This window comes from Panicum hallii, chromosome 2 (genome assembly GCF_002211085.1).
Source record: "Panicum hallii strain FIL2 chromosome 2, PHallii_v3.1, whole genome shotgun sequence".
NCBI lineage: Eukaryota > Viridiplantae > Streptophyta > Magnoliopsida > Poales > Poaceae > Panicum > Panicum hallii.
Genome location: NC_038043.1, coordinates 11199561 through 11224912, shown reverse-complemented (window position 1 = coordinate 11224912; position 25352 = coordinate 11199561). Strand labels below are relative to the sequence as shown.

Below are 25352 nucleotides of genomic sequence, written 5' to 3'. Positions count from 1 at the left end.
TTTGTCCTTACCAAGATGGATTTGACGTAATTTTGGATACATTTGTAAGTTTTCATGGGATGTCATGATGACCTGTATTCTTACATTTTAGCCCTTAAGTAAACTCTGAAAGTTACTCTTATACTTCAATAATTTGCATAAGAGGACCCATATTTCTGCATTAATTATATTTAGGCCCCTGCGTTCACATAAAGACCTATTTTTCTTAGGATTTAACCTATCTATTGCATTTTATTTTCTATGGTGATATAAATTTGACACCTAGTGTTATATTTTTCCTAGATTTTGATGTTATCTCCCATTTTACCCAATTAACACTTAAGGACCTATATTTTACAGAATTACAATTATACCCCTATTCCTTTGTGCTATACACATACACCATAGCAAACATACACTTTTCACTCTAAAACCTAATGTCTATATTTCTAATTACCTGAATGTCACATTTTATTTATTTTTTCATTGTATACTATTTATTTATGTGTTATGTTTATTTTTTATTTGTAAAAAATAATCATTTATTCGTGTTGTTCAAATATTTGTTCTAGAAGTCAAAATTAATTATTTTATATCAAAAAATATTTTAAAAATATTATCCAAATATAGTAGTGCAATCATAATTTAATTTGGATGCTCAGTTTAATATTTATATTTTTTTAGTTTCAAATGTTTTTGCCTATGGATGAGTTTATCAATTTTGTCTTCTTGTATGCACGTGCTCTCCTCTTTTTTGGGAAAGGGTACATAAATAGTTCTTAATTATATATATAATTAATCTGAAAAGCAACCCATGTCTCTCATTGTACCGGCAATAATACATACTCCCTTCATTCCAATTTGTAGGTTATTTTAGCAAATCAAGATTCATAGATTTTGCTATACATCTAGATATACATTGTATCTACGTTTATAGTAAAATTTATATATCTTGATTCACCAAAACGACCTATAATTTGAAATGACCTATAATTTGAAACGGAGAGAGTATATAACATTCCCTTCGGATTGTAACGGTAAAATTTATCGTCTTCTATGATAGCTAACCGTGTCCATGTAAATTTCCTTCGACTCTATCTCTCTCCTGTAACGCTCCCCACCGCCACTCATCACCTCCTGGCTGTCCTTGGTGCCATACCCTCGGTTGAGGCCACCACAATTTCCGCCCAACGTTAACCCATCCATTCTGGTGCTCCCTCGCCATTCCTTACCTTGCATACAGCATACCAAACCACCAAACCGTTGCCTCAGCACACCGCCTTCCAGCCATTCCTCAAGGTCGTCCATGATGAATACCACTCTTCGCAAAAACTCCACTCCTAATCCATCATCCCTCTGTTCAAAGTAAGGTAGAGCATAAATGTTATTTATTTCAAAAATGGAGAAAGTAAATAGGCATCATTTTTTGCAGGATATAGGTATATTTATTTCTATAATAGCACAGAAATCATGATAAGTGCCATCTCATACACTGTTATTCTTTTCAGATTTTACTGCAGTCTTTCACTTATTTTCTCCATGTGGCCTTGCATATATATTGGATTACGCAGATCTCGGATGGTTGTGCGTTGTGAGTGAACATTATGAAAACCAATCACGCCGTGACTTATTCCAAATACTCAATTACTTGCTGGTAGCAACAAAATTTTTTCTATAGGATGTTCATATTGTACTTAAAATTCATGAAGGTAATTTGGCTTTTCTTGGTTCGTCACTAATTTTTGCAATGTTTGTATATAGAAGGGGCGCATACCATCGATTCATGGGCACTAAAACTAGTTCAATATCCCCCTCTGAAGTCCAAACCATGGCGGTTGGGAGGAAATTAAGCCTATCCATCCGAACAAGTTTAGTTGTGAACTTTTTATTAGCTAATTAATTAAAGTTGGCTAATGTTGATGATCTAAATGGTGTATGTATAGATTTTCTTACAAGTAAATAGTTCAGCTTGCGAAAGTGTAAAACACGATATGTTGCAGCCAAGCCGATAATAATACAGGTTACGAAAGTAAAAGCTTCACATGCAATATATGCCAACATCATGAGAGTCAAATAAACAAGAATACCACATCCCAGGTGATGAAAAAAAATTGCACAAAAATGATATTGGTTTGCTAGGAAACTTTTTCGAATGATCAGCAGTCGAGACTGGCCCATTGAAATGCCAAAGAGGGGTTGCACGTCTTGTGCCGTTGTGTCATTGTGTCTTAGGGCAGCCGCAATGTGATGGAAAAGTGATTATTATACAATAAATGCACCCTTAAGGATTGCCTAGATACATTGCACATGTGATCCTTCTTATAGACCTCTTTATAGACGTTGTGGTCCTCTAATATTATCCTCGCCCTTAGGGTTGTCTGAGATGACGTTGTTCTTTTTTTTTTCGGTTGGTCCGAAAGCTGTCACTATGATCACATAGAACAAGTAGCACCGACTGGAGATCGAACTCTTCACTGGTTCTTATTTTTTTAAAAAAATACTGTTCACCGGCCCAGTCCATTGGTCCCTAGTGTTTACAGTGTGCTGAAAATTCTTCTTGGTTGTTGGAGAAGTAAGACCTGCAGGAATGTAGATACCAAAGTTAGGGCCTGTTTGGATCCAAGGGCAAATGGCTAAAAGGCAAATGGTAAAATTTTTGCTCCTGTCACATCAGATGTTTGGACGCTAATTAGAAGTATTAAATATAGTTTAATTAAAAAACTAATTACATAGATGAGGACTAAATGACGAAACGAATCTATTAAGACTAATTAATCCATAATTAGCAAAATTACGGTAGCATTTGCCCTTTTGCACTTTGGGGTGTTTGGATCCAAAAGTGCAAAAAAAAGTGCAAAAGAGCAAAAGTTTTGCACTTTCTCTTTCTCTTTCCATTGGATCCAAACAGCCCCTTATTGTATGAATATTGCTCGTAGTTGTCGCCTAGCTTCATTCAAGGTCAAAACCGTTCAAATACACCTGAAATGTCACAGGTGTCCCTCGCAAACACACACACACACACACACACACACACAGAGAGAGTTGTAAAAAAAGTTGAATATAAAATTAAAAAATAGTACCGCAGCAAGCTGGGCCGGAGCCCAGGACGCACCACAAGCCCACCCACGCCAATCCAAGCAGACCAACACAACACAAGCGTCAGCCCAGCCAGCCTCCATTCCCGACGAAACCCTCTCCTCTTTCCCGCACGTCTCCGATGGCCGCCGCCGCCGCGCCGCTCCGCCGGCTGCTCCTCCGCATCCGCGACCCGCCGCCGCTCCCCTTCAACGCGCTCCTCTCCCGCCTCCCGCCACACCCCCAGCAGGGCCCCACCTCGAGCCCGGTGCCGCCTCCGCTCTCGGCCTCGACGCCGGCCCGAACGCCGCCCGCGAGCCTCCGCGACGCCCTCCTCTCCTTCCACCCGGGCCTCCAGATACACCCGTGCCTAGATCCGATCGGGGACGCCCCCCCTGTGGAGGAGGGCGGCGGAGAGGCGGCGGAGGTGTGGGCGGACAGCGTGAAGAAGAAGCGCAAGCGCAAGATGAACAAGCACAAGCTCCGCAAGCTCCGGAAGCGACTCCGCCGCCAGACATGAGCTCTCTCTCCGCTCCGGTTAGACCTCTCGCCATTGCGTTAAGTCTTCTGATTTGACCTCTCCTTTGGTTACTGATCCGTAGAGTGAGGCAGAGGAATTACAGGTGAATGATAGAGAGAGCAATGCAATGAGTGAATGATTTTAGTCACCATTTGTAGCCCGTTCACTGTGCTAAAACGATTTTTGTTGAGTTGATCATCTTTCATGCTGAACACAAATTTTTATTCAGTACTCTGTTATTTATGGTGTGCAAATGGAAATGTTGTATTGTTCGATGTATGCCTGTCCGATCGTTTTATCATTCCTGATTTCTTGATGCTTTAGAAATATTATGCTTAGGTGACCTTTGTTTCTGTATAGGATAACCTAGAGAGGTTTTAACTTTTCCAGCATAGCTGTGATAGTTGTGACTCGAAACAGACCTTGATGCTAGCTTGTAAAATCTGTCTCTGGTTCCATTTTTAAGCTGTGTGCCTATGCCTCTTTAAGGATATCTATGCTGGGTTGCTAGGTATTCTGTAAACGGTAAATCCATACTTGCAATTATATTGCTGGTTCTGAGAAGCACAGTGTTCTAGCACAGCAAAACCTTGAGCTCACTTGTGCTGTTCTGCTTTCTAATTCTTGGTTTTGTCTATATGATTAGGTCTGAAGGTTGTTGGACTTGAAACCAGGGTCTCCAATGCCGTTACACGCAGGTTCTGGGCTGACCACTGCTGCGGGTTTTTGTTTGGCAAAGGAGGAGCTACTTGTTCAATAGCAGGCACCAATTGTTGGGACTAATAGTCTAGAAACAATGACAGAACTCATAATGAAACCAAGCCAGGATCGAGCTAGATTTAAATCTTGATTTCTGTCAAATAAAAGCTTCAGATTTGGTTGTTTTGTTGCTCTTTCTTCCTATTCAATGCTGCGGAAGTGCTTCACAAATTTTATTTTAGGGAACCTGAACTTTTGCACTCTGGGTGCTGTTTATGCTGTTGATATCTGACAAGTTAGTGGAGAAGCTTGCCTTTAAGGCATCGCCTGGATCTATACTTACCTTTCACCTTTGTTTGTTCATGGTGAATTTTGGAGTCTGTCGCAGTGGCATACGAGCTACCATGGTCCTTTGATGTGCGCATGTTCCTGGAGACCTGCTCACACATTTCATTCAGTGGTGGGACGTAAAGCTCGGGGCACAAGGCGCAAGCAGCGCTCACATTTTAGCCACATGGCACTGCGGTCTCATTTGACACTGTTAAAAGACAGCAATAAAGTTTTACAAAAATCAGCAGGTATTTGCGTACCAACCCGAGTGCTCGAATCAGGTACACACGACTACCATCTTCTGAACGTTCAGACTAACATTAACATATACGCACAAGTATCTGAGAATATGGAGGATCGATATACTGCTATAGGTTGCATACATTTACATCAGGTCACTTGTAAAGGACCGAAATGTTCTTCTGGCTTGGGTCGGCAGCTCGGTGCAGTTCACCCAAAGAATGATGTAGAAACTAATGCTTATTTGAGCAGGTGGTATCACTACTATGCGCAAATAAAGGGTGCCGTGACTGATCGATGATGTTGCAGATACCAAAAGCTCAAAGGAATAATAGCAATCTGAATGAGTTTACATATCCCAACCATTGCTGCAAGCACATTTCAGATTCTTGATGCTCCACATAGTGCTGGGATGATCTGAGGTATACAAAACCGCCTAAGCTTTGAGTCACTAATGTGGCTGGGTCTTCAGAAATATTGTATGGGCCCATCCAAGCTACCAGATGCAAACTGCAATTCACAAGTGACTTAAATATCAGATAATGCCAGGTGCTAAAACTGGCAGGACTATTCTCATAGCGTGCTCAAAAACATCAGAAAACTTAGTGCATAACCTGTTGAACGATTGGATTAGTTGATGTTGTGAACTCATGTGTCATTCCTTCCCAAACTACCTTCCCCTCGTGAAGAAACAGCAACCTGAAAAACAAATATCAGATACTAGTCTAGCAATAGACTACGAAGACCATGAAATGAAAAATGTAGCATTTGTTCTAACCTATCAACAGCTCTTCTTATTGTGCTATGCTGATGAGTCACAACAACATAAGAAGCTATTTTCCCTGGCTTGCCTAGAGCATCCCGTCCAGTCATATGCACAGAACGTATAAGGTCTTCAACAACAGTTGATGCAATAGGGTCGAGCCCAGCTGTAGGTTCATCGTATAAAAGGACCTAGCAGAGGAAGAAATTTGAGAAGTGTAAACTTATGAAGAGAAACAGTCGTTCCGGTTCCTAGTGTATCAGGTAATAAAAGGAGGAACATGCCTTGCTATCTCATAATCAATCAGGGACATACCTCTGGCTCGATTACATCCTTTGTATCATCAAATATTATCGAACGAGCTAGAGCAACACGCTTTTTCATGCCACCAGACAACTCGGATGGCATGCGATCTTCAACACCCTGCCCAAAATGATCATATTTTATTCAATTTATTCAACTATACTACAAGAAATACGAAAACATTTGCTTATGCCCAACCTAACAGGATTAATTATGACTTCATGATCCTCACATATTCTAAAGATACAACAGTAACTGTATTGCAGCAGACCAGTTCCTCTACTGCTGATTTCTTTACTGTGCGATTCTCGTTTTAACAAACAAAAAAGCATCTTGCAAAAGTTCTTTTTATTTTTTTGCTCTTGACTAAAGTTACCGTGTCATTGCATATGTCCATAATATTTGGCAGTTCATCGGAGAAGTTTCCCATCATGAAATGTACTCAATGTGACAGAAAAATAATTTAGAAAATAATCCAAATAGGTACCAAGTGAGGTGAGGGGTGTTTTTTTTTTTGTGGCGTTGGGTTTTTTTTTTTTGGGGGGGGGGGCAGGGGATAGGGGTTGGCTGTTGCATAAATATCATATGCCTCTCCTCCAGAAGAAAACAAAATGGCACCCAGATACTCGCTCATTGTGAAAACAAGCGCTTACTTAAATAAATATGAAAGCTTGACTTACCTTTAGTCCCACTGCAGCCAAAGTTTCTGTCACTAATGTACCAATGCGGTCCTCTGGTAAGCTTGAATTTTCATATCTAAAGCAAATAATGGATGGATCAGACATGAAAGCTGAACACGAACCAATTTATGGAAAAATGACTTTTAGTATGCATCTCCCTTACAGAAGGAATCCAACATTTTCACGAACTGTGAGAGAATCAAAAAGTGCAGCACTTTGAAATACCTGTATCAAAATACCATATCAGAATGTTCAAGCACAAGCAGCTATAAGGAAATCATGCCATTTCTTTCTTCAACAAAGTACCAAGGAAAGTGTACCAAACCAATGCGGAGACCCTCAATATCCTCGTCGCTAACTAAACCATGTCTTTTCTTTCCACAAATGATTACCTCACCCTAAATGTTATCGCAGAGCCAAAAAAAATGAGAGAGCACATTTAGCTTTCAGTTGACCAGCCTGTAGTGATAGTGTAATGATGTACTGCTGTAACAGGGGCAAAACTAAGAAGATAAACAACCTTGTCTGGAGCCAGCAGCCCTGCCATAACCTTCAAAATAGTTGACTTGCCGGTTCCTGAAGGACCAATTATCCCAACTGCTTCACCATGTCTAATCTACACAAGAATGTAAAATTATTTTGAATCATAACTACAAGCCAAACCTACCGAGTCTAAGATAAAAGTAAAAATAATGCAGGGCGACTGCAATGAGGTGAGTAAAAGTAGAATAAATAATATTCCAATTACGAATTCTGTGCAACTAGGAATTGAGAATTACATATGGATGTGATGGTATACTTATGCCATTTTAGTGCTACGTATGCCGATAGCTGGTTCCGGTTGGAGATATGGAAAGCATATAAGAATGAAAGTGGAAAGAGAAGGGCCGACCTTGAAGCTGACACCTCTCAATACATGTTTGTCTCCAAATGACTTATGAACATCCCTACATTCTATGAGTACATCATGGTCATCATCAATCTGACCGTTCAAATCCCAGTTCCTTGACAAGTTTGAACTCTACAGCACATGCCCAAGAAAAAAAATTCGTCAATACAAACTTCATTTTATGGCAATTCAACTAAATACTCAAAAAATCTCCACAAAATTGCAAGTGCACACCTCATGCAGATTATCAACGTTGCCCAAACCAGGACTCCTCGCAGCCAAGACAGGACCAAGACCTGTCTGCAACCTTCTCAATGGCATGTCGCTTATCCTGCAGAAGGAAGAAATGGAATGAACTACCACTGCATCATCATTTTACAGAACTACAGCATTAATGTCACGAATATTAACCACAAAATACATGTGGCTCAGCAAGCTAATCTCTTACACATAGAGATTAAATTTCTTTATTTAAAAAACATTCGATTATTTTAGTACAAGCAATCAATCTGGCGACAAGCATTGATCAAGTTATGGAATTTAATCATAATCTGGATTGTCGAATTCGGGCCAAAAAATTCGTCTGATTCTAGGACCAGGACACTGGAAGTTCAGACGAAAACAGATAATGTTAAGCAAGATCAGCAAATAGTTGGCTAGCCTTTTTCTCCCTCCTAGTGGAAAACGAGAAGAAGTTCATTGAGCATTTGATGCAACTATAGCTGTTTCTATAATGAGCAGCTAGACAAAAATGCAACCATAATTAACCACGACGGATCGACCGGCACAACTAAAAGTTACACAGCGCGGCGCCCAGAAACTAGATGTGGCGACAAGAAAGGAACAAGTCTCTGAGAAAGAAATTTTTGCCTGAACGAGAGCGCGGCGCGCGAAGTTGGGTCCCCGGACGGGTGGGAAAGGAGGCTGCCGCCGGCGGGGAGGTGCGGGTGGCAGAGAGCGGCGTGGATGGACGGCGACGCCATGGTCGTGCTCGGGCGGCGCCGCGTGGTGGGTGCGGGGGGGAAAGTGGTGGGCGACGGACCACGGTGTGGATGGAATCCACCTCCGAGTGGAAGGGAACGGGAAATAACGGTCTTTCAGGGGGTTTTCCGGAAAGAGGCAGCTGACATGTGGGGTCAGGAGCAGTTGCCGCTCGCTCAGATTGGGCCATCCAAGCCGTTCGTTCGTGATCCAACGGGCCAGACGCGCCTTTTTGACATCCAAAAGCCGAGCGGAAATTACGCAATTACCCTGCGCATCTCACGGCCCCGTCTCCCAGCTCCAGCGACGACTCCCCGATGGCCTCCGCCGCCGGCAGCGCCTTGACACTCCGGCGGGTGCTGCTCGCGTCTGCCGCGCTCCGGCTCGCACTGGTGGTGTTCGGGGAGTGGCAGGATGCCCACCTCGAGGTGCGCTACACCGACGTCGACTACCTCGTCTTCTCCGATGCCGCCGCCTCCGTCGCCGCCGGCGGATCCCCGTTCGCCCGCGCGACCTACCGCTACTCTCCGCTCCTGGCCTTCCTGCTTCTTCCGAACTCTCTCCTCCATGCTGCCTGGGGCAAGCTCCTCTTCTCCGCCGCAGGTAACCCCGCTCTGCTCACGCGATGCAGCTATTTCTAAAACTCTTTGCTTCCCTATCAGTTGTGAGTTGTGACGCCAATGGTAACTGATTTCAATAGATCTTTGTATGTATATTTAGCTTATTTTCGGGAATGTATCCTCGATCTACGGTTCGCTAATATTGGCAATCGGGATGCCTGTTCTGCAACCTAATTGAGAATTGCTATTTGGAAGATTTCAGTGTGTTAGTTCTTGTACCCATTTCTATCAGTTATATATTTCTGATAATACAGATATTGTTCAACTTGTGATCTTTATCTGCAATTGAAGGATGTGGCATTTGGATTGAATGCAGTAAAGTTTTTTTTTCTTGGTCACACACTCACACTTAGTTTAGGAAGGGAGTTTTTGATACTGAAGCAGTAATTGCAGGAATTTATTATGATTTTGTGACTGCTGAGCTGAATCGATTTTTTTTTGCTTGTACTTGCCATGGTAAACTTTCTGATGGTCATATATGATTGTTTGTTCTGCAGATTTGCTAGTAGGATTATTCATAGACACCATTCTGAAGCTACGTGGAATCCCTGAGAAAACGCGGATGTGGTCTGTGATAGCTTGGCTGTTCAATCCCTTCACATTCACCATTGGCACAAGAGGAAACTGCGAGCCAATAGTCTGCGTTGTCATGCTCTGGATTCTCATATGTTTGATGAAGGGTGTAAGCTCTGAATCTATTTTGGTGTTTGTTCAGTTTATTGCTACCTTTGTAAAGTTTTTATAAATGGAATGTGATAGTACCATTGAAAGCGTCCAGTACGTGCTCTCAATTCTCATGGTATAATACATGCTTTTATAACTGTGTGTGTTTGCCTTTTTGTTCTTTCATGTCAAACTTGGGATATGATTGTTTTCTAAACACAGTATGTGATGTATTCAAATGCCTGGTTTTACTTATAGTCAATGAAATCTTTACTTACTGAATTGTTGTTTGTTGTTTTGAAGTTTATTGGAATTTACGTCACTTGTGCAGACATCTAGTTTACCAGGGTTTGACCACTGAACTATGGAATATTCATCTTCTTATATGTGTACTTGTTTCTCCTTGACATTAAATTTGTGATCACGTTTGCTCTATACATTAAGGTCTTGTTTGATTGGAACCTCCTACAAAACAACTTAAGTCATTTTCTCGGCAGTTACATTGGATAAAATCATCATGAAGAACTTACTGATGTTCACCTCAACTCTAGGAAGAAAGATTGCCCATGATTAAATTTGTTGGGTAGATCAGCATGGCGTGTTACAGTTTAATTGTCTTTTGCAGGTAGAGTATTGCAGGCAGCATTCTGGTATGGACTTATCGTGCACTTCAGAATATACCCAATCATATATGCAATTCCTTTTGTAATTGTTCTCGGCAAGAGTTATGCTGGTCCTTCTGGTAGGCCTACTCTTACAATGTGGAGCTCCGAACACCACTTGCAAAATAACAAAGCCAGTCGAAGAGAAGGACCAACTTCATTACTGGCCACTCTATGGGATTTCCTTTCAAACTTTATAACAAGAAATGCAATCCTATTTGGGTTACTCTCAGGATTTATGTTCTTTGCCTGGACTGGTGTTTTCTTCTATCTTTATGGGTGGGACTTCCTAAATGAAGCATTACTTTACCATCTTACTCGGACTGATCCAAGGCACAATTTCTCTATATATTTCTATCATATATATCTACATCATCAACAAGGGTTCTCAAGTATTCAGAGGCTTGCTTCGTTTCTACCTCAACTGATCGTGCAATTGGCACTCATCGCACGCTTCTCTAGGGATCTTCCATTTTGCATGTTTCTCCAAACTGTTGCATTTGTTGCTTTTAACAAGGTATGCCGTGACTCATAGTCTCATACATACATTTCTAATTGTTTTGCACTCTTAGTACCTTGAGGTATTGACTTTCAGTTTGTTAAATGAGTAGGTGATGACGGCACAATACTTTGTGTGGTTCTTCTGCCTGTTGCCCCTCATCCTCCCTTGGAACAGCATGAAACTTAAGTGGAAAGGTCTGGTCTGCATGCTAGTGTGGATGGGGTCTCAACTGCATTGGCTTATGTGGGCTTACCTGCTGGAATTCAAGGGCCGAAACGTCTTTGTACAGCTCTGGGTTGCAGGCCTCGTGTTTCTAGCTGCCAACACCTTTGTTATGCTCATGGTGATCAAGCAACACAAGTACACCCTGCTCTTCTCGTCACCAGTGAAGCCTGGCAGCAAGGTTGCTACCAAGAAGGAATAGCCTGCGCACTTGCGCTCTTTCTATTTTGCCAACTGATGTGTGATTAGAACACGGATCTTTTTTTTTTCTTGTGTGTTTGTGTTCTGTACCAGATCATGCAACTTGAATCCTTTAGTTTTGCCGGTAGCTAATGCGGTGACGTTACATGAGAAATTTTTTTTTTTGGTTATCAGAATTTACAATTAGTTCTGGTTCTAGAGGAGGGGCAAAGGTGGCCGGGGATTGGCTTTCATTTGGTCAGCTGGTACCTGAACCCAGGTGGTTTACTCTGCTTGACTGCTTGAACAGAAAGTGCCTGTATACTTTTGTTTTTGTTGTTTCTAAGCGCTTGTGCTTTTTGCTAAACTATCTACCATGGCAATTCGTTGGATTCACGTAAGCAATATGAGCCCCCATGTGTAAATAGATGTGGCGGTTATAACTAATTAACTATTGGTCTTATACAAACAGACTTTTTGTTTGACACATCTATTTACACATGGGTTCTATCAAAATAAAAAGGAAAAACTCCGCGATTCACAGCAATGCTCTTCACTCTTCAGATAAGAAGTTGGGGCACATTTCAGATGTGTTTAGAACTCTCAGGAATTGCTTCATCTTGTTGCCATTTATGCACTTTGTAGCAGACATCTTGCCTTTGTCGGGCAAACTTCTCTGATTATTAGTTACGGCAAAAACTAAAGAGTAGCTAGTTCAAGGCTCTTTCGAGTTCGTAGCCTAGCAAGTAGCCATGTCTAGTCCTTAAAGAGTCTTGTACAGGCTATACGCATCAAGACCGCGTGGCCTAATGGATAAGGCGCTCGCCTCCGGAGCGGGAGATTGTGGGTTCGAGTCCCATCGTGGTCGACCTTTTTTTACCAGTTGCGCGAGCCTTCTGTTTTTTTTGCATAGAAAAAAAATGAAAAATGATATATCCAACCATAAATTGTTGCATTGGTTGACCAAAAATCGTTTTCCCACGTTTCACGAATTTGGTCATGTTCCGCGTCGGTCTCGAACCGGCATCTCTCGTCGGACTCCAATACCCTACCCTGCCGCCTTACAAATCACGTTGCGTGCGTCCCCGGCGCGTCCAACGCGAGACGAACGCGGCACGGTTGCATCCATGGCCGCCTCCGCTGCCGTCGCGCCGTCGTTGTTGCACCGAACGCGCTCGTTCCATGGACGAACGGATACATCCATGCCCACGGACACCGCCGTAGCGCCGTCGTTGCACCGAACGCTTTCGTGCCCATCTGACTTCTTCTACCTCGACCCGCCGCCTGTCTCCCCGGTCGAGGCCGTGTACAGGTTCGTCCACGGCGAGGTCGGCGACGACGATGCGGACCTGTACGAGCAGCTGCATTCCCTGGAACGGGAGCTCGACCGCCTGGACCAGCTGGAGCAGCGCGTGCGCCTCGAGGCGGCCGAGCTCCGGCGCCAGGTGAGGTCCGCGGAGGACGCCCTCAAGGACGAAAAGGGAGGCACGCCCCTCGTCGTCGGCCACGTCGTCGAGCTCGTCGGCGAGGAACACGCCGTCGTCGAGGAGGCGGCCGACGACGGCAGATCGCGCGGCTACTACGTGCGGGTCGGCAGCGCCGTCGACTGCGGGCGCCTCAAGCCCTCGGCCACCGTGCTGCTCCACGCGTCCCCGTCGCGCGCGGTCCTCGAGGTGGTGCCCGCGGGCGCCGGTGCCGCCGCGGCGGCGTCACTGCTCGTCGCGGAAGGGGGAGAGGCCGGGCGTCACGTACGACGACGTCGCCGGGTGCGAGGCGCAGAAGCGGGCGCTCCGCGACGCCATGGAGCTGCCGCTGACGCGCCCGGAGCTGTTCGCGCGCCTCGGCGTGGACCCGCCGCGCGGCGTGCTCCTGTGCGGCCCGCCCGGGACCGGCAAGACCATGCTCGCCAGGGCCGTCGGGCACCACACCTCGGCGGCGTTCTTCCGCGGCAGCGGCGCCGCGCTCGTGGCGAAGTTCCTCGGCGAGGGGCCCAGGATTGTGCGCGACGTGTTCCGGCTCGCCAGGGAGAAGGCGCCGTCGATCGTCTTCATCGACGAGGTGGACGCCGTGGCGACGGCGCGGTTGTCAGACGGCGCCGCCGACTCGGGCGGCGAACGCGAGGTGCAGCGCGTGCTCGTGGAGCTGCTGGCCCAGATGGACGGGTTCGACGGCGACGGCCGCGCCGGCGACGGCGTGCGCGTGATCATGGCGACGAACCGCGCGGACGAGCTGGACCCGGCGCTGCTCCGGCCGGGGCGGCTGGACTGCAGGATCGAGTTCCCCCTGCCGGACAGGAGGCAGAAGGTCCTGATGTTCCGGGCGTGCGCGGCGGGAATGAGCCTGGATGGCGACGTGGACCTGGAGAGCCTGGCGGCGCGGCACGACGGGATGAGCGCCGCCGAGATCGCGGCGGTGTGCTTCGAGGCTGGCATGCGGGCGGTGCGCGGCGACCGGAGCGTGGTGACGCACCGGGACTTCGAAGAGGGGTATCGCGCCGTCGCCAAGAGGCCCGAGTACGGCGCCTATTACGAGCTTAGCTTCGAAACTAGTAAACTACACTGTAGGCTTCAACTTGCTCTTTTGTAACGTTCATGTCAGTTCAGCTTCTTGTGTAAACTATGTGCATTGTTTGATTGGTATATATATGGCCATTCAGCTTGAAAAGAATGCGATAACGATGCATAGTTTCCTTGTGGCCAAGTTAAACAACCGGAAGTCCATAAGAAAATCTTTGGAAAGATCAAATGCCATTGCATAACTGAAATGTGGAAACACATTATCCCCTCGTTCTGCAGTACAGGTGATCTGGTCTGAACCTGATCCAAACCCTATACCCTGAATCCTAATTCCTAACCAAGCCAAATACACGCAAATCTGTTAAAATGGGATACTACAACTTCCACTGGCCAAGTACAACCACTGCCAGCCAGGAAAAACGTTTGGCACGGGTGGATTGCTGGACGCTATCTCTTCACACCATCCTTCTTTGAGAACAAGCGCAAGTTTGCAGTTTGCCGGCGCCATTCATTTATAGGTACCTAAAGAATGCATATTGAGCTGTTAGAATTAGGTTATTATTAACGCATAAGTACAAAGAAGGGAACAAAAGTTGAAAATAATATGGTCGTTGATAAATGCTTACAGCAGGGAATCCACCATAGTCACCAGGCTTCTGAATATCCTTTGTCACCGAGCTATTTGCTGCAAGACGAACCTGCAAAAAGATTGCAGAAAGAGTTAGAACAACAAAAACAAAGAAGCCTGATGGTCAAGTAAAAGACAGTGTCATTGGCTTAATTTTCATCATAGGACTAAAGGGACAACATTTGTTTGTCCAAATGTTTTATTTGCTGAAACCATTAGTGTTTCATTAGGCTGTAATCAGCTGCTCAACGTGAGGAAAAGAATGTTTTCACCACTGCAACCAGAATTGAATCAGAAGAGCTAAAAGGATTCAGGAGTGCTCTGAGGGCTGAGCAATGTAGCCAGGATACAACAATACAACAGGACACAAGGCAACACAATGTTCCATCGAATTCAAACTAGTTTGATACAAGGTGCACAAAAAGGGCAAAGCCAAAAGCACAGAGCTGGGAAAAGAGCACCTTCGAAACAATGGAGACGTGGTCCCGAATTGCCACCCTACCACCCAACGTAACATAGTCCCCCAGCCTGCATGCTCATCACAGAAAATGGCCCAGAAAAATCATGTACGTTCCTAAGCAGAAAAAACATGTAACGAATGAAATGAAGTTATACACACGTGACAGAACCAGCAATCCCCACTTGCCCACAAATCATGCAGCACTTTCCAGTGACCACATTGTGACCTATCTGCAAGAGAAATTGTCATTTCACAGGAAAGGGAGAAGAAACCAATCAATGTAGGAGGGATGATACCTGAACTAGATTATCAATCTTGGTATGATCTCCAATCAATGTCTCCCTCCAACTGCAGTTAATAAAAAGTGACAAAACTTTTCAGCAAAATTCTACTACAGCCAAACATATAATCAAATGCAAAGAGCTGATAGCCCAACATTTTGGTTAAATGAAAATCATGGGCCAACTAACAGAAGAATCGCAACCACATTCTCTTGATACCAGCAGCACCTCTGAGCATTTAAAATTATCCAATGTAAGGCTAACAAGCTACCTGCCTCTGTCAATGCATGTGTTTGCGCCTATTTCTACATGGTCTCCGATTCTTGCATACAACATCTGAAAAATAATGAGATTTTTCAGTATACATGTATTATTTGATTTGATACTCAAATCACATCCACATAAAGATTCTCAAATAATGAATTTGAATATTCGTATTAACACAAGCCATAAGAAACCTCAGTTATGTACTCAATCATTTCACTAGCATTGAATTTGGTTTCTACTAATTAATAACTTTTGCAGAAAGAAATAAAGAAAATTTTACCACGGTGACAATGGTGAGCAGTGAGCACTAACCTGTGGTTTCTTCTTAACCTGTCTATCCTCGTCCACAAAAAATCCAAAACCTGCAACACAATTAAGATGTTGACATCAGCATATCATCAGAAAGTATGAATACATTTTTGAAAGGAGTAAATAAAGCAATCTTTACCATGTAGTACCAAGTATTTTTTTTCTAAAAAAAAAGTAAAATCAAGAAAGGGTTTGTGAGTAGCCAAAAGTCAAAACAGAACTGATATTTTGCGGTCTGCTCGCAGGAAAAAGAGACTGCCTCATAATCTTAAGTCAACATGTACATCTGACTGAAAGAAATTTTAAGCACATGCTACCAGCAACCTTGTATGTCCGTTTTAGATGATCTGAAACACTAATTGAGTACAGATGCTTACCATCTTGACCAATACAGGCACCATTGTGGATAGTACAGAATTCGCCCACTGAGCAATTGCTTAAGACAACATTGTACCTGCACAATTGAACACAAGTTTGATTCTCAGCAAATCTCTAAATCGAAAGTGAGTACACACGGGTACTCAAATTGAATCCAAGAATCAGCATACCCGATCCTAGTTGACTGCCCGACAGACACTAAAGGCCCAACCACGGCTCCAGAACCAACAACGACCTCTCTACCAAGGACAGCACCGGAGTGCACGACGGCGCCGGCCTCCACTACAGCGGTGGGGTCAACGGAGGCTGCCCTGTGCAGGATGCCCCCGCCATTGTGCCACGGCACGAACTCCACCGAAGCCGTGCCAGCATCTGAACATTCAGCGAGTCACAGGCCACACAAACAAAGCGAATAAAATTTAAAATGGCTCAGAAAAATCAAGAAGCAATGAGAGTCAACGATTACTTACCGCTGCAAGCAGCGGAGCCGCCGCCCAGGGACCGCGCAAGGTGACCGGCGCCGCGCAGCGGCACGGAGCGTAGTGATAGCGCCGCCTCCGCCGCCCTGCGGATGGTTCTAGGCAGGATGGCTGCCATCCTTATGTTCCTGAGCTAGTGAAAAAACAACAAATGAACATCAATCACCCTAGTGAATGTTTTTGAGGGGAACCGGGAAACATGGCAAGGCAGAAGAAATCTAAAACCATATTAGTCGATCCAGATGACGACCTTGCTGTAGAATTGTGGGGATGGTAAGACAAGCTGCGTCGATCCTCCTAAGCGAAAAGACGCGGTCGGGGGATTGGTCGTCAGCGAGCAGGAGCTTAGTCCCGAGAAAAATCTGGGCTCTCAAACCGAACTCGCATTTGATGTTTTTTGTTTGTGTGGGTAGGGGCCTCTGGCACTACTCGATCGATCGAATTTCGCCTGAGCAGCTGATGGCCGCGGCTGTGCTCTGGTCACCGGCGGCGGCGCTCGCCGAATCCGAGAACGAGAAGAGACGCTCGGGAGAAGGAAGGGCCATGGGCTCTGGTGGGCCGTATAATGCGTTTCTGGGCTGTGACCCGGTCCCCCTCATCTCCAGCAAGCTTACCCTTCCTCTATCCTATTTTAGGGGAAAAGCCTCTGGGACCCACCATCTCCGCAACTGGGTTTGAGCGTTGTTTCCAGCGGAGTCACGCTTCCGTCGCCCCATCCCGCTGGCGGCGCTGTGGGTCGTTGGTTCCCGCGCTCGGGCGGAAGCTGATCTCGTTCCCCGACGGGCGCGGTAGCTCCCGGCGATGCGCGGCTCCCCAGCGAGCTCTCCGACAACCAGGTATGGTTCGATGCCCTCTGCTCTCTCTTTTTTTTGTGACATCAAAATTCCCCATTTTTGTTTCACAAGCATTTTTTCTTTGGCTGATTCTTCCAACTTCCATCTTGCTAAACTGGTATGACATCGGCACGCTCCTTGGGGGCGGCGTCGATCTCGTCGTACTTCTTGGGCGTGCTGCCGCCAATGGAGGCGCGCACCATGGTGAGCGCGGCGGTGAGGGTGGTCTTGCCGTGGTCGACATGGCCGATGGTGCCGATGTTGACGTGCGGCTTGGTGCGCTCGAACTTGCCCCTCGCCGCGCGCACCACCAGCAGGCGCCCGCGCCTCTGCCCGCCCGCCGCCGCCGCCGCCGCCCGGCCCCGGAGCCGCGCTGGCTGCGTGGAGGAGCCCAGGGAGGTGGACAGCCGGGCGCGGCTCCTGGAGGAGGAGGCCTGCGGGAAGAGGAGGGAGGTGGAGGCCGAGGCGAGGGAGGCCATGGCGGGCGGCGGAGGCGGGGGAGCAGCGGGAGGTGGGGATTATTTGGGGGCGGAATGGATAGGGAGAGGCGAGGGAGGGTAGGGGTTTGCGCTGCTTATCTAGAAGAGGGGAAGCAGGCCAGGGGGAGCTCGAGCAAGAGGCGAGGGGGAAGACGAGCGAGAGGAGAGTACCGGGGAAGACGAGGAGCGAGAGGATTCACCGTTGGCTCCGGAGAGGATGGGAGAGAGAGAAAGACCCGTAGAAAAGGGGTGCCGGGGTGGGGGATGCGCGTTTTGGGGGAGAGTTTGGGGGAACCGCTGGAGCAGTGAATAGGATCAAAACTCCTATATTTTAGGATAAAGTGTGGGATGGGAGACATTGCTGGAGATAGTCTTAGGAACAAGCGGCCGGCGGCGATTTCCCGGTTCTTCGTCAGAAATACAATAAGATTGAATTGTGATAAACTAATTAAAACCTTAATCTGGAAAAATAATATAATAAGTGTATAATAAATCTAGAAATTGTAAATTTACAATTATAACATCACTAAAGTATTCTAACAAATTCAAACAAACAAAAACATTCAATAAGAAAAATGTAACTTAACAAAAAAATTCTAACAAATTAAAAGTAAATCATAAAAATACATATGCTCAAATCAATACATATTTCTTTATAAAATTCAGTTAAGTTAAATTTGAAAGTGTTTAACTTAAATTTAACACAAAGTTCTAAATCTGAAAGAAATTTATATAAAAATTCAGTTTTCATTGGTTCATGATACAAATTCAACTTAAAGTGCAAAGTATTACACTAAGTGGCTAAGTATAAAATATCACTATTCTTTTTACTCAATATCCTAAGACTCCGTTTGGATGTTGATATTGGAGGGCATGACATTGAATTTGGCTCAATATCAAAACAATCATGATATTGAAATAGTCACAATTCGAATTCTATTGTTTGGATGACTGAATTCTATTGTTTGGATGACCGAATTCTATTGTTTGGATGACCGTTACATTGGATCTTGAAATCCTAAGAAACAAAACAATTCAATTCTTGTTTGGATGTATAAACATGGAATTGAAAGAGGAGACCTGTAACACACTAAGGTAATTTCCTTAAATTTTAATGAATTTATTTTGGCTCAAATGAAATTTCCAGGTTTTTCTAAAATTTCTGTGGCATTTCAAGCAATTTATAACACAAGAAAATAAAATTAATTATAGGGTCAACTTGTTTGTGCATTCATGCTGGAGCATTGTTTTATTTGTGTTGAGTTTATAAGGTTTGAATTTAAATTTGTTTGAATTCAAATAGATTTATTTGAATGGTTGAGTGTAGAAAAAGAAAAGAAAAGAAGAAGAAAAGAAAAAGGGCCCAGCAAACCAGCAGCCCAAACCCCTCTCCCTTTTCCCCTCGGGCCCTTTCCTCTTCCCTCCCCGCGTGGGCCATGCTGGCCCAGCTGCCAGCCGGGCTCTTTCCCTCTCTTCCCTTCCTTTCTCCCACGCTCAGCCAGCCTGGCCCACTTCTTTCCTCAGCCCAAGCCGTGCCCTCCCTTCTCTCTCACTGGCCGCCCGACCCCACCTGTCGGCGCCTTCCCTTTCTTCTTCCCTCCAGCGCCCGATTCCCCCACCTCCCCTGTTTTCTCCCCGCCGGTCCGGCCACCCGTCCCTGGCCGTGGCCCCGCTTCGCTGCTTCCCCCTAGGCCCATTCCACCGCGCCACACAACGCCTGGATGCCTCTAGAAGCTACCCCGGGCTCGGATAGGGTTTGAGCTGCAACCGCCCGCGGGATGCGCGGCATCCGTTGGGTCGGCGACCCGCACGCCGAGGCTGCCTAGCACCTCTTCTTATCCACCGGCGCCTCTCGGGTCTACTCAAGTTGCAGCCGCCTTCCCAAGCGCGCCCCGAGCCTCTGCGCCGTGCGCCATTGCTCGGGTTGGAGGCACCACCGCCGTTGGCCCACCGTCGGTAAGCACCCTGCCGCAATACGGTTCCCCGCCGCCGGTGCACTCCGGGCCTTCCTAACCTCCTAGCCACCTCCACAGGAGCTCCCCGGACTGATCCCCGCAACCCAGAGGCCTGGGGCATCTCTGCAGCGACCGCTCCATGAGAACCGCCCTACCTCTGCCTGTATACCGCCGCTGACATCGACGCCGGCATCGCTACACAGCCGCACAGCCCGATTCGTGCCTCGGTAAGCACCCCCCCAATCTCTTCTTGCTCTTGAGGTAGAAGTCGTAGCTGGTAGGCCGGCCCCATGGACGGAACGTCCTCGTGTCGGAGCGCCGCCAAGCGAGCACGGGCTTGCCGCCGTGACTGTAGTGCGCCGCAGTGCCGTGCCCAAGCAAGCCCCTAGGTAGGTTAGGCGGGTCACTAGCTTTCTCCCCGACCGAGCCCCACCCAGAATCGAGGCCGGATGGCCAGGAACTGCCAAGGCCGGCGAGGCGCCGCCGCGGAAGCCACTTCCGGCGAGCAATCGCCGCCGCCCGCGTCCCCAATCCCCACGGCCGTTAGATCGGTAGCCCACGTCCCGGATTAGATCAGGATCTCATGGAATCGTGACCTTTGGATCTAGATCTAGCGGATCAAAACCAACGATACCGGTTCGCCCTTGTTTTGAATCTGAGCCGTCCATCCTTGATCCGGTGCGTGGGATTGGATTCCCGTTAAGATAGGCTCTAGCGCGTTAGATCTCGATCGGATGGATGAGAATCAAGCGTACCCCTTCGCGTAATAGATCTAATCTAGGCCGTTAGATGGCGATCCAAAGGCCCAGATCTGGAGATACCGCTTCAGCCGGGTATTTTTGCTAAAGAGTCCCCGGCTTTTCCAAGAATTAACCCGCAGTCCAACCGTAGTTCAAAGATAATTGCAGATGGGTCCTTTTCTTCCCGTTTGAACCCCTGAGCTTCCTGGAATTAGTACCCGCAGTCCATGTCTGGTGTTTTCACGTGCTAGCCCCTGTGTCTACCCTTTATTTATGTTTAGGTCCCTGGTTTTTGTCCAGAACCCCCCTGTAGTCCAGTTTTTCTCGCAAATAGGTCCCTGGATCTTGTTTCAAGCGTAGATTTCGCGTCTTAGCTCTGTTTTAGGTGTTCTTTATGTCCACGCGATCGTTGTAATGCGTAGAATAGTTCTAGGCCAGTTTTGTATGCTGTTCTATTGTATTGGTATACTGTTTTCTTATAGTTTGCTATTGTCTGTGCATGTGTGTATGTGCGGACCATGCTTGATGATCGTGAGTAGACGCGGAGCCTTTGGACCAGTACCAGGAGCCACCATCTTCTGAAGCTTTTGAGCAGCAGCAGGAGAACTTTGAGGAAGGCAAGTATAACATGAACATCCTACCACTTTTAAATACAAATTTCATACTGTATTTTAATACTGTATGCCTATAAGGACTTTCCTAGCCACTTTATATCCGATATATATCCTTGGGTTGCATTTTGGTTAGTTGTGCTAGGTGCTGCGCTCTTACAGACCTCGGTCCTTTTTAATTAATTTGATTAATAGTTCTATGCAACTTAATCCTGAGCGTGTGGCCCTCTGTGCTGTGTGCTTGAGTGGCTCACGTCTCCGTAAAAGATGTTTTGTTAGAAACTTGGTTTAGGGGGCCAGCACGGTGCTTAGTGCTTGGTTGGCCACTCTCCATAAGGACCGATTCATAGAGCGACAACCTGGGACAACCGCGCAACCACAAGACTGGAATGGGACGGTCTTGACTTACTAATTAGGTCGTGTTGGTTCGGGAGTAACTTACCTGCGTGGGCAAGAGGGGTGGTAAGCTTCAATGGTCCCTGCTCCTCCGGCTTGGTCTGTGCTGTGTGTCTTGTACCCCCGGAGGTGGGCCCCATCATCGCTGATCCAGAATCCTTAGCGGTTACACCTTACCAACGTGATCCTTTGTAACGGTCTCGTAGTGTGCTTGCTAGCCATCTTACCTAAGGAAGTGTGATGAACAACTAGCGTAGCTCACGACTTGTGGGTAAAGTTGTGCAACCTCTCGAGAGTGTAAAACTGATATATCAGCTGTGCTCACAGTCATGAGCGGCCCAGATCCTCCTTTTGATTAGTGGGGTTATCAACCTTTGATTAGGGAGATTCCCCGGGTGGTTTTGGTTTGGCTGGTTTCTCAGTAGTTCTTAACTAATATTGATTAATTTCTTATGCAATTGGGTTTATGATAATTCATCCACTTGTAGTAAATAGTTTAATAAAATTTGCCAAGATTGAAAGCTACTGCAGTTGAGTCAGCTAACCCTAGAGCCTCATACTCGTGTTATACTTGTTGAGTACAAGTTGTGTACTCACACTTGCCTCTTCCTCCCTTCTGTTCTATTTCGGATATCTTTGACCGCTGCTCAGTATCAGGCGACGTGGAGGACTACATCGGCGGACTCGATGATTTCTAGGCGTTGTCTCCCAGTTGACGTCCCTGTGGCGCCCTACTCTACATGTATTTATTTTACGCTTCCGCATTCCTTGAACTGATTCTTGATTCAGTTGTAATAAAGACATTCCTTTTATAATTTATACGCTTTTATTCGTGACATGTGTTGTGATATCTTGATAATCTGTTGTATATATGCGTGACTTGATCCTGACGCATATATGATTGCTCGATTTATGTTGTTATAAATCGGGTATGACAAATTGGTATCAGAGCCGTGTTGACTGTAGGATGAAGCCTAGATAGAACTGGTCGAGTTTAGGACTTCTTTTCTCTTGCCTTGCTTCCGCAAATCTTCTAACATCATTCCCTACTTCTATTCCTTGAGTCTTAAGTCCTTGATTTGCTATCTCTCTCCTGTCCTTTCTGAGAAATAGCTTGAGTTTTCCGTAGACGTTGGCCCGAGTGTCTAACTCTATAAGCTATAAGTTTAAGCTATCCCAATGAAAATACGCTAGAACGAGTGTGTTAGTCGAGTAGTGTGATAAACTCGACTAAGTTGTGAATATTGAATGTTTGTTATTGTACAAATGTTTGATTTGGATTTTTGGTTGATTGCATAGATTAGGAGTAAATCTCTTTATGCAAATCGATCTTAACGCAAACTTGAATCGAGTAATAAAATTGAGATAGATCGTGGGGGTAAAACCGTACATTCCTTTCTCCCTATTTTATCCTGTCGGAGTCTTCCTTCCCGAAGTTATACCATACCTATCTCTTATAAATTTCGCTATGCTGCAAACAGATGGTGAACACCAGGAGCACCAGCACCGGTTCTGGCCAGCAGGGGCAGAACAACCAGAGCACTGACCAGCTGCTGCCGATGCCTCCACCTCTGACTCCGGAGCAGTTCTTCCAGCTCCAGATGCAGATGATGGCCACTCTGAACAACACCGTTCAGACGCTGCAGCAGATTCACACTCAGCCGTCACCTCCTCCACCGCAGCAGCCCCACGACAGGCGTGCGGACTTTCTGAGGGGTCACCCTCCGACGTTCGCTCATGTGGCTGATCCACTTCAGGCTGACGACTGGCTTCGTCAGGTGGAGCGCCAGTTGGATGTCACTCAGTGCGATGACAGGGAGCGAGTCCTGTACGCAGCAGGACAACTGCGAGGCTCAGCCCTCGACTGGTGGGAGTCCTACCCAGCTCGGGACCGCGACGCCCTCACTTGGGTCCAGTTCCGAGAGCGTTTCAAACACCACCATATCCCTGCTGGAGTGATGAAGATGAAGCACAAGGAGTTCCTTGCGCTTAAGCAGGGAGCTATGACGGTGACTGAGTACCATGACCGCTTCCTCCAGCTCGCTCGCTACGCCCCCGCCGAGGTCGCCCATGATGGCGATAAGCAGGAGCGCTTCAGGGAGGGACTCGATGACCACCTGGAGTACGCGCTCATGAACCACCGCTTCGACAACTTCAATCAGCTGGTTGATGCTTCCCTCAACACCGAGCGCAAGCGCCGGGAGATTGAGGATAAGAAGAGGAAGATGGCTCCTGTTGCATCGGGTAGCAACACTCGGCCTCGATACCAGTACCCGCAGCAGCAGCAGTAGCAGCAGCACCAGAGGCAGGTCCAGCAGTACCAGCAGCGCCAGCAGCAGTACCCGCCTCATCCTCAGCAGCAGCAGCAGGCGGGACCGGGCCAGAGGCTTCCAGCGCCTCTGGCACGCTCTGCTCCACCGGCCTCACCAGCTCCGAGGCAGGGAGTACCTACTCCTCCTGCCGGGCAGCAGGCTCCAGCATTCCCACTGGCATGCTATCACTGCGGCGAGCCGGGGCACTACGCCAATGTCTGCCCTCGGAAGGCACAGGCAGGACAGCAGGGGCGTGCAGCACCGCCCAAGGCCCCAGCTCAGGGCAGGGTGAACCACGTGACGGCCGAGTCAGCGGCCGAGGCTCCCAACATGGTTATTGGTACGTTCATGGTCAATACCCACCCTGCTACAGTGCTTTTTGATACTGGTGCTACGCATTCCTTCATTACTCGATCTTTCGTTGAGCATCATGGCATTCATGCTAGCACATTAAAGAGGGGCATGTTAGTATCTTCACCGGGAGGACAGTTGAGGTCTCATATCATCTGTCCCAGAGTCAGTGTTGTCATAAGGGGGGTAGAGTTCAGTGCTAATCTGATGGTGCTAGACACCAAGGGTATTGATGTGATCTTAGGGATGGAGACTCTTGCTAAGTGGGGAGTCCGGATAGATTGTGCTCAGAGGACGGTTCTTCTGTCAGCACCGGATGGTGAGGAGGTTACCGTTGGTGCTACAGAGCCTTCTGGATTTCTTCATCAGATGGAGGCTAGACCCACGGATGGTATTCGCGTGGTGTCTGAATTTCCGGATGTTTTTCCGGATGATTTGCCAGGTATGCCGCCTGATCGCGACATTGAGTTTTCTATTGATCTCTTGCCTGGCACAGCTCCTATTGCTAAGAGGCCCTATCGTATGGCACCTGTTGAGCATGAGGAAGTTAAGAAGACAATCGACGAGTTGCTAGCTAAAGGTTATATCCGTCGTAGTTTCTCTCCTTGGGCTTTCCCTGTATTGCTTGTAGAGAAGAAGGATGGCGCGAAGAGAATGTGCGTCGATTATCGGGATCTGAATGCAGTCACTATCAAGAACAAGCATCCATTGCCTCGCATTGAGGATCTCTTCGATCAGCTTCAGGGCGCTTGTGTATTCTCGAAGATTGATCTGCGTTCGGGTTATCATCAGCTGAAGATTCATCCTGAGGATATCCAGAAGACGGCATTCACCTGCAAGTATGGGCTATACGAGTATACGGTCATGTCCTTTGGCTTGACCAATGCTCCGGCTTTCTTCATGCATCTGATGAACAAGGTTTTCATGGATTATCTGGACACCTTTATGGTGATATTCATTGATGATATCCTGATATATTCCAAGTCAGAAGCAGAGCATGAGAAGCATCTGAGGCTTGTGTTGCAGAGGCTCAGAGAGCACAAGCTGTA

At 46.7% G+C, this 25352-nt stretch overlaps 4 protein-coding genes, 1 non-coding gene and 1 pseudogene across 5 annotated transcripts; 4 read left to right on the top strand and 2 right to left on the bottom strand.

Annotated features, from left to right (window-relative positions):
* The first annotated feature begins 3029 nt into the window (after positions 1 to 3029).
* LOC112882003 lies at positions 3030 to 4609 on the top strand. The gene is made up of 2 exons (XM_025946950.1): positions 3030 to 3591; positions 4221 to 4609. Exon 1 carries the CDS (start codon positions 3197 to 3199, stop codon positions 3572 to 3574), a length of 378 nt encoding a protein of 125 aa, XP_025802735.1. The 5' UTR covers positions 3030 to 3196; the 3' UTR covers positions 3575 to 3591; positions 4221 to 4609.
* A 174-nt stretch (positions 4610 to 4783) lies between these two features.
* On the bottom strand, positions 4784 to 8549 carry LOC112880722 (protein TRIGALACTOSYLDIACYLGLYCEROL 3, chloroplastic). Its single transcript, XM_025945470.1, has 11 exons — positions 8349 to 8549; positions 7713 to 7809; positions 7482 to 7610; positions 7110 to 7205; positions 6910 to 6987; positions 6753 to 6814; positions 6590 to 6665; positions 5922 to 6029; positions 5622 to 5797; positions 5458 to 5542; positions 4784 to 5353 (listed from the first exon to the last, which is right to left on the bottom strand). The coding sequence occupies exons 1-11, from the start codon at positions 8459 to 8461 to the stop codon at positions 5312 to 5314; spliced, it is 1062 nt and encodes a 353-aa protein (XP_025801255.1). The 5' UTR covers positions 8462 to 8549; the 3' UTR covers positions 4784 to 5311.
* Positions 8550 to 8715: 166 nt separating this feature from the next.
* On the top strand, positions 8716 to 11525 carry LOC112880721 (GPI mannosyltransferase 1). The gene is made up of 4 exons (XM_025945469.1): positions 8716 to 9062; positions 9577 to 9759; positions 10368 to 10921; positions 11016 to 11525. The coding sequence occupies exons 1-4, from the start codon at positions 8777 to 8779 to the stop codon at positions 11328 to 11330; spliced, it is 1338 nt and encodes a 445-aa protein (XP_025801254.1). The 5' UTR covers positions 8716 to 8776; the 3' UTR covers positions 11331 to 11525.
* Positions 11526 to 12103: 578 nt separating this feature from the next.
* On the top strand, positions 12104 to 12176 carry TRNAR-CCG. Its single transcript has one exon. It is a non-coding gene; the product is annotated as a tRNA-Arg (tRNA).
* A 193-nt stretch (positions 12177 to 12369) lies between these two features.
* On the top strand, positions 12370 to 13894 carry LOC112880880 (annotated as a pseudogene).
* Positions 13895 to 14038: 144 nt separating this feature from the next.
* Positions 14039 to 17209, bottom strand: LOC112881496 (probable UDP-3-O-acylglucosamine N-acyltransferase 2, mitochondrial). The gene is made up of 11 exons (XM_025946207.1): positions 16877 to 17209; positions 16618 to 16754; positions 16318 to 16519; positions 16147 to 16223; positions 15773 to 15822; positions 15465 to 15529; positions 15209 to 15260; positions 15072 to 15142; positions 14914 to 14980; positions 14451 to 14522; positions 14039 to 14346 (listed from the first exon to the last, which is right to left on the bottom strand). The coding sequence occupies exons 2-11, from the start codon at positions 16742 to 16744 to the stop codon at positions 14272 to 14274; spliced, it is 858 nt and encodes a 285-aa protein (XP_025801992.1). The 5' UTR covers positions 16745 to 16754; positions 16877 to 17209; the 3' UTR covers positions 14039 to 14271.
* Positions 17210 to 25352: the final 8143 nt, after the last annotated feature.

Bases quoted from the DNA above. Each gene is read 5' to 3' on its own strand.
- LOC112880721 (XM_025945469.1), top strand. From the start codon at position 8,777: ATGGCCTCCGCCGCCGGCAGCGCCTTGACACTCCGGCGGGTGCTGCTC. The intron at 9,760-10,367 runs GTGTAAGCTCTG...TGTCTTTTGCAG, and splicing joins TCTCATATGTTTGATGAAGG to GTAGAGTATTGCAGGCAGCA. The intron at 10,922-11,015 runs GTATGCCGTGAC...TTAAATGAGTAG, and splicing joins CATTTGTTGCTTTTAACAAG to GTGATGACGGCACAATACTT.
- LOC112880722 (XM_025945470.1), bottom strand. From the start codon at position 8,461: ATGGCGTCGCCGTCCATCCACGCCGCTCTCTGCCACCCGCACCTCCCC. The intron at 6,988-7,109 runs GTTGTTTATCTT...GATAACATTTAG, and splicing joins GGCTGCTGGCTCCAGACAAG to GGTGAGGTAATCATTTGTGG. The intron at 6,666-6,752 runs GTAAGGGAGATG...TATTTGCTTTAG, and splicing joins GAAAATGTTGGATTCCTTCT to ATATGAAAATTCAAGCTTAC.
- LOC112882003 (XM_025946950.1), top strand. From the start codon at position 3,197: ATGGCCGCCGCCGCCGCGCCGCTCCGCCGGCTGCTCCTCCGCATCCGC.
- LOC112881496 (XM_025946207.1), bottom strand. From the start codon at position 16,744: ATGGCAGCCATCCTGCCTAGAACCATCCGCAGGGCGGCGGAGGCGGCG. The intron at 15,823-16,146 runs GTAAGCATCTGT...ATTGTGTTGCAG, and splicing joins TGCCTGTATTGGTCAAGATG to GTTTTGGATTTTTTGTGGAC. The intron at 14,981-15,071 runs GTGTGTATAACT...ATGAGCATGCAG, and splicing joins GGGATTGCTGGTTCTGTCAC to GCTGGGGGACTATGTTACGT.